Raw genomic sequence first — 7,528 nt, 5'->3', positions numbered from 1 at the left:
GAAATTAGTATAGGTAAAACGGCAATCCCTATAACCAAGAAGACTTTCCACTGCATTTTAATAAGATGGAAGTATGAAAGAGTTTGCATTGAAGGTGTACATTCAAATACTGAATACTGCTATTAAATAACAAATATTTACATTGTTATGCTAGAGAATATATAAAGTATATAAATATATGCAAATGCATAAACATGCACAAATATAGCACCTTGTAAAATTATATAAAAATTTCTATAATATTATTAGGAATTAAAATTATATTTTGAGAAGTTTTGTAATGCATCCTTTACTGAATATTCAACAGTAAATTAGGCTTAACTAACCAAATGACAAAGAGATGAATTAGCTTTCAGCTGCTGTGCTATGCTTCTTTCAAATACTATATGTACATATTTAAAATATATGGGTATATTTTTATGCGGCATTTTGCAGCACAGTATGAGAATTTGAGGTCCCAGAGGAAAGTTGCACGGTACACTGCTGCCCTCTGGCTGGAGCCTGAAAGAAGGAAGGCTGAATATTCACTTTGTGTGCATGGTGTCAGTGGTTTGACATACTGGAGAAATGTTATTTAATATATCAAATTTTGTTTTTATATCTCACAAAACCTGAAGCACAGTTAGTAGAATGTCATTTCCAAATTCATCTCCTGGTGAGTCAAAAATTTATGTGAAATGTTTGATTAATGTTCACAGAAGTCCATAGGCATTGCTGATAAGGAGATGAGATGACCAACTAAAAGTTAAACTGCGTGGTCTAGGCCAAATACCTAAGTCACTTTGTAGATAGTAAATGAAAGTAGCTCAAACATTCAACCAACCTTCTTGCCTTCTATGATGACATCACCAACTGGGTAGATGGGGGGAGAGCAGTGGATGTCATCTACCTTGACATTAGCAAGGCTTTTGATACTGTCTCCCATGACATCCTGCTAGCAAAACTGAGAAAGGGTGGGATAGAGGAGTGGACAGGGGAGAGCTGGCTGACTGGCCAAGCTTCGAGGGTGGTGATCGGCAGCATAGAGTCCAGCTGGAGACCTGTGACTAGCGGTGTTCCCAGGGGTCAGTGCTGGGTCTGGTCTTGTTCAACATCTTCATCGACGATCTTGAGGAGGGAATAGTGTCCACCTTCAGCAAATAGGCCAATGATACAAAGCTGGGAGGAGTGGCTGACATGCCAGAAGGCTGTGCTGCCATTCAAGTGGAACCTGGACAGGCTGAAGAGCTGATCATGAAGAAACCAAATGAATTTAACAAGAGCAAGTATGGAGTACTGCACCTGGGAAGGAACAACCGCATGTATCAGTATAGGCTGGGGATCACCTGCTGAAGAGGAGCTCTTGGAGAAGGACATGGAGGTCCTGGTGGATGACAGGTTGACCATGAGCCAGCAGTGTGCCCTGGTGGCCAAGAAGGTCAATGGGATCCTGGCGTGTATTAAAAATACGAGCAGCCAGCAGGTCAAGGGAGGTGATCCTCCCCATCTACTCTGCCCTGGTCAGGCCTCCCCTGGAGTACTGTGTCCAGTTCTGGGCTCCCCAGTACAAAAAAGACAGGGATCTCCTGGAAAGAGTCCAGCGGAGGGCCATAAAGATGATACAGGGCCTGGAGCTTCTTCCCTATGAGGAAAGACTGAGAGACCTGAGTCTGTTCAGCCTGGAGAAGAGAAGACTGAGAGGGGATCTTATCAATGTTTATAAATACCTGAAGTGTGGGAGATAGAGGAATATGGCCAACCTCTTTTCAGTGGTTTGTGGGGACAGGACAAGGGGCAATGGCCACAAAATGGAGCACAGGAAGTTCTGCACCAACATGAAAAGAAATTCTTCAGGGTGAGGGTGACAGAGCACTGGAACAGGCTGCCCAGGGAGGTTGTTGAGTCTTTTCTGGAGATATTCAAGGCCCATCTGGACACCTACCTGGGCAACCTGCTCTAGGGAATCTGCTTTGGCAGGGGGGCTGGACCCGATGATCTGTTGAGGTCCTTTCCAACCCCTACAATTCTGTGATTCTGTGATGTAATTGCCTTTAAGTCTATTTTATTCTGATTACCTTAAACTACACATTTAATTATTTGGAAGCCGGGGCAAGTGATCTCATCCTCCTCTCTAGACTCAGAGATGGACTTGCGTATCATTGGGCTAATAAGTAAAATATATTTATTTTCCTATAAACTCAGCTACAAGCTCACAGAACAACTGTCTGTTCCACTGACACACAGCAACATAGGATTCCTTCAAACAAGGAAAGTTGTTTATTATTATTATTCCAGCTCATTATTCCTATTAATGCTTATGTATCTAAGGATGTACCTATACTGGTAAATATTAAATTACACTTCAGTGTCCCTTATCAAAACTCTGCCATGTTCCACAGACATCCAATGGGTAAAAAAGCATACTGATAACATGAAGATTACCAGTACTGGAGACTCCACAGTTTTCTTAAATGTCACTTTTATTGGTTCAATATCCTGAACACTGTGAAGGTCTCCAGACTGTCTAGTTAAAATCTTCTTTGATACAACTCTCTTAGTTCCATTCTGACCACAGTGGGCAGGAAGAAAAGATTATATTCTGCTACTTATCAGCATCTTTTACATGTGATAATCTCTTATAGCATATCCCCTCTTTCCCTCTTTCTAAGCTAAACAAAGCCATTCAGTCCTTTCTACTAAATAGGTCCTAGAATTATGATTATTTCCTTTGCTCATCTCAGGATTTTCACTAATTAATCTACAGGTCTTCAAAGTGTGAAAGAAAAAAAAAAAAAGTTTTGAGGGAAAGTTTCTTTAACAATTATTAATGGTATTGATCAAAAGGCATAGCCAACCTAGCAACTACTTATTTACCTGCATATTCTGAATTGCAAACTACCATAATGCTACCATAATGCCTTTACCATATTGGCATTACAAAAAGCCATCTTGTGATATTTTAAAAGTTTAGGAGTTTAGAACAATGCTTTTAATTATTTTGCATGATATGGAACCAAGGCCTGGCATGTACAAATATATAGAAAAAGAAGTTGTGACATTGTGCAATGTCAAAAGCAGTACTAATTTGTCAGCAAATAAATACATAGTCTGGATAAATCTGAAGAGATTAAAAGATGCTTTGTTAATATCAGAAATGTCTTATGCAAAGCTTTGCAGTATCTGACTATAGTATCCTGGGAAATCAGCACTACTTTATGCAAAGCTAGAGATTTCATGTAATCTTTTTTTTTTTTCCTTTTTTTTTCCTTTTTTTTTCAATTTAAAACATGCATAAGTTTAAGTTACCAAACTAGTGATGCTCAAGATATCAATCCTGAATCTGTAGATCAGTGAAGGATTTTTCCAAACAACACTTCAAGTGATGAAATGTTAGTGATACATCAGTCAATAGTAAATGATTTCAATCGAGAAGTACGAAGTAGTTATCTTTTCCTTGTTGCCTTTCTCAAGCATAAGCATGAAAATTGACTCAAGGATGAAGACTATTTTAGAAATTCATGACTGCTTATTTTGAAGGAAATATTTTTGATATTTTCCACAGAGTTGGAATTACCTTATTTTTAATATATAGAATATATTTAGGAACCAGCGTTGAACAAAAATATTGAATAGAATTTAAGATACAATAACTTCAAGCTGCATTTGTGAACCTGTCTATTTCAAACAAAGTTATGACAGGTTGGCTATCCAAGTCACAAAAGAACTGAAAGAGCAACATCTCTGTTTTATAAGGTATTTCATTGGGTCTCTCTGGGAAGGGTGAGCTAACTTATGTTTTATTTAACCTGGTTTATTTTATGGAATAATTTGTGAAAAATAAATATAGATCTGAAACTGGATTTTTGAAACTCTAGTGTGGGAATGCATTTCTATTTGAAGATCAACTTCTAGATAACCTTTAAACTTGTTAAGATAATTATGCCTGCGGAAGCTTAATGCATGTTCCATGACCATTTCTCATATAGCTTTGTTTAGCCAGTGTATTTACCATCACATAAAAATTTCATCAGATTAATACATATCCTATATGCAGTGGCAGGCTTTAATACATCCAGATGAAGAACAAGGAATAGCGATTAACCGGTGCTACTGTTGGGACTGAACAAGCAGTTAGGTAAGATAGTTGTCTAAGCAAGGAAAATATTTTTTGTGGATATTTTCTGCCAAGAGCTTGTGAAAACAAGAGTAAGAAATTACCAGAAATAGAATGCAGGTCTTGGTAAAGAACGACAGGTTCACAAAGCCCTTGAAGAACTTTTAGGGCAGCAAAACATTTTTTTTTTTTTTTTTTCAGAATGGGAAGCTCAGTTTAAATTCAATACTAGACTTGGGTAAAGCAAATCAGCCTGGAGCAGATAAAAATAGTTCCATAATCTGGAACACCCAAAAAACAAGTGTCGGGTAAGTAAAGGAGAGAAGCAAATCCACCCACCAACCACAAACTGAGACAAGAGAACACATTTATTACGTTTCCTCAGATCTATTCATATCCTCTTGTTATGTGAGTATGAAGTGATTTCTTCTTTGGAATCCTACATCAAGTTTTAGCATATCAGGTGCCTCATTTGTCTCATGTCCCTGTAGATTATACTTTAACCTTTAAGTAGACAGAACTGTAGAGATCTGAGAAAGGTTGTACTAAATTAATGAAGATAATTTCTATTTGAGACTATGTAAACTGAACTGCATGCCTCATTACTGCAGCTGATAGAAGGCCATGCTCAGAGACTGTGCCAGTGAGACAGGAACCATACTTAAGGCCAAAGTAAGTTCAAGAGTGTATGAGTCCAGCTTATGAAGACCCTAGCCAGCAGTTTAGTAATGGGATAGGCAATGTGCCCTGAGAAAATAGTACATACCATGGCTGAGACTAAAACAAATAAATGAGATCAGAAACAGTATTGCTTTCAAAGTCTTCTAAAATTATTTCAACATTATTACAATTGCAATTCAACTATTAGTGCAAGTATAATATCTACATTTCTATAAATTAGAAAATTTCCAGTACAACACTCTGGAGGGTAAGAGTGACAGATCCATCAATATGCAAGTAACACATTTCTGCTTGCACCTTCTAATTCAAGAGGTTGACAGAGGCAGTGATTGAACTTGTTTCCACTCCACTAGTGACTCAAAATTTTCACTCAGGAATTCCTACACATCAATCAAAATACTGCAAGAAGATAAAGAACATCATAAACCATTCTTAATGTGGAGTTGGAATACAAAATGATGGTTGTTTTTAATAATAAAGGATGGGAGCAAACCTAAAGAATTATTATTATTATTATTTAACTTTACACTAGCTACTCTTTTTTATTTTAGGATGGATTTTATCGTCCTCTGTATTAATGTTTGTTTTCCAATCTCTGAGTTCATATTTTCACTCTTTTTTTCTGATTTTACTCTGACTCCTTTTCACAGTCATTTTCTTCATCTTTGATAACATCAGGTTGCCCTAAAAAGCCCATTTTAAGCTCTTTATTCTTTGGCTTCTTTGCCTTTTTTCTCCTCATTTCTCATTCAACTCTGAATTAACCCTTTAACCATCAAAGTTGTCATAATACCCACTCTTTTTATTGCATAGTGGCTTGATTCCTAGCTTTCCATCAATCATTTCTTCTTCAAGCCACCATTTAATTTCTTTTAATATCTTTATCCGATATATTTTTTTGCAAATTTCATTTAACAACAGTATTCCTGATATATAGATTATTTCATACCCACTTCTCCCTCCTGTCTTTTCTTTATTACTAAGATACTGATTCCTGTCTCTCAGGTTCTCTAGCCTGAGAGAGTCTTGCCCCTTTTTCTACAATGTTCATCATTCTAGCTGAAGTTTTAAACTGAAGGCAAATTCTTCTGGTTTATCAACCTTTCACCTACTGAATAGGCTGGGAGAAATCCCAAAACCAAGAATTCCTTCACCTTCAATTTTCCTGCCTGCCACCTTTCACCCCATTACTCCTGCTTTTCTCCACATTATACAGTCCTATTATAGTTGTACAATTGCTCTTTTCCATTTCATCTACTCTTGTCTTCTTTTCACCAGCAGATCTGTTCACTTAAATTCAATTTTAATATACTGTTTAAAAATAATAATAATAAAATAAAAATAATATAAAATATATTTATTAATTTCAAGATACTTGTCTATAGTATATGCATTACTACAGAAGAATGCTCCTTCTAAATAAAATACCCCAGGCATTTATTCCTTTCAATATCCATTTCTTCAGTTTCTAACTCATAATGTTTCATGGCAACAAAATATCTGATAAAAGTTTCACCTAATGCTTCCTGAATGCATGAATCTTTCTCAAGTGCAACAAGAGCATCTTCTAGCTTCAAAGGGATGGATGAAGGTTTCAGATCAGAAACATGGTTTTGTTCTTGGGACATATCATCATACCTAAGTCCTCTTTTTATTCCATCTAGACCTGCAGCAACTGTAGCAGCGAGCACAAGGTAGGGGTTTGCTGTAGCAGAACTTAATTTATTCTCTATATGAGTACCTTTTCCAACATGACATTTGACATTAAAGGCACAGCTGTTATCATTATATGCCCATTTTGCATTTACAGTCTCTTTTGATTCTTTACTGTATTTGGAATAAGGCTTACGGCAGCTGGTGGTAGGAGCCATCAAACAGCTAATAGCTGCTGAGTGTGCCAAGAGACCGGATAACCAATTTTTTCCAATATCTGTGAGCTCCTCAACTCCATAACCAGAAGAAAACAAATTCTTTTGGCCATTCACATCCCACAGGCTGTGTGAAAGAGCCCCTGAATTGTAGAATCCTGATTCTGAGAAAAAGCTAGCTACATAGTTATACTTCTTAGCCACCTCTTTAATGCCTGTTCTAAATGTGAAGGCACTGTCAGCAGCATCTATTCCAAATGCTGGATGAAAAGTGATCTCCATTTGTCCAGGCCCACTGGAAGAAGAAAAGCTTTCAATGTTGGCTCCAGTATAATACATTCCTTCAATGAGCTCCTGAATGAATGTCTGGTCATGGTTATTTAGTATCGTTGCTGCAGGAAAGGATATTGTCTTTGAATTTACAACCTCAGTAATACCATAAATACAAAATTCATAAGTGAAGGCAGAGTGTAGAGAAAAGCCATTGTCCTGAAGCTGGCTCAGCTGCTTCTTGGCAATGTGCCTAGGTGAGGTCATTAGAGGGTTGCCCAGTACAGTGAAAGAATCACATATCACTCTAGCAGTCTGCTCAGTCCAGGGTAGAATTCGAAACGTTGATAAATCAGGGTTGAGGATTATGTCACAATTAAAATTTGTTGCATTTATATAATCTATTTCATTATCCTTAGGATTCAGGGTCAGTTCAAGATAACTTCTGGGCATGGCAACACCATGAATTGCTTTTTCCTAAACACAGAGCAGAATGACAGATTACCAAATGAGAAAAGAACCAAACAGTATTCCTATGTATGTTAAATTTACAAAACACAGACTCTTAGCAGGAATAAAAGAAGGAGGGGAGGGGAGGGGCTTTCGGTCCATTTGT

General features: G+C 37.2%; 1 protein-coding gene across 1 annotated transcript in view; it reads right to left on the bottom strand.

Moving 5' to 3' along the window:
* Window positions 1-6,116: 6,116 nt before the first annotated feature.
* The window catches only part of LGSN (lengsin, lens protein with glutamine synthetase domain), a 26,458-nt gene continuing 25,046 nt past the window's right edge, over window positions 6,117-7,528 (bottom strand). The window contains exon 4 of the mRNA XM_035322246.1: window positions 6,117-7,389. Within this exon, the coding sequence (XP_035178137.1) occupies window positions 6,190-7,389 (1,200 nt within the window). The 3' untranslated portion in view covers window positions 6,117-6,189. The remainder of the gene's footprint in view (window positions 7,390-7,528) is intronic.

This window comes from Oxyura jamaicensis, chromosome 3 (genome assembly GCF_011077185.1).
Source record: "Oxyura jamaicensis isolate SHBP4307 breed ruddy duck chromosome 3, BPBGC_Ojam_1.0, whole genome shotgun sequence".
NCBI classification, from domain to species: domain Eukaryota; kingdom Metazoa; phylum Chordata; class Aves; order Anseriformes; family Anatidae; genus Oxyura; species Oxyura jamaicensis.
The sequence above is the reverse complement of the archived record's forward strand: the minus strand, read 5'-3'. Positions and strand labels throughout refer to the sequence as shown.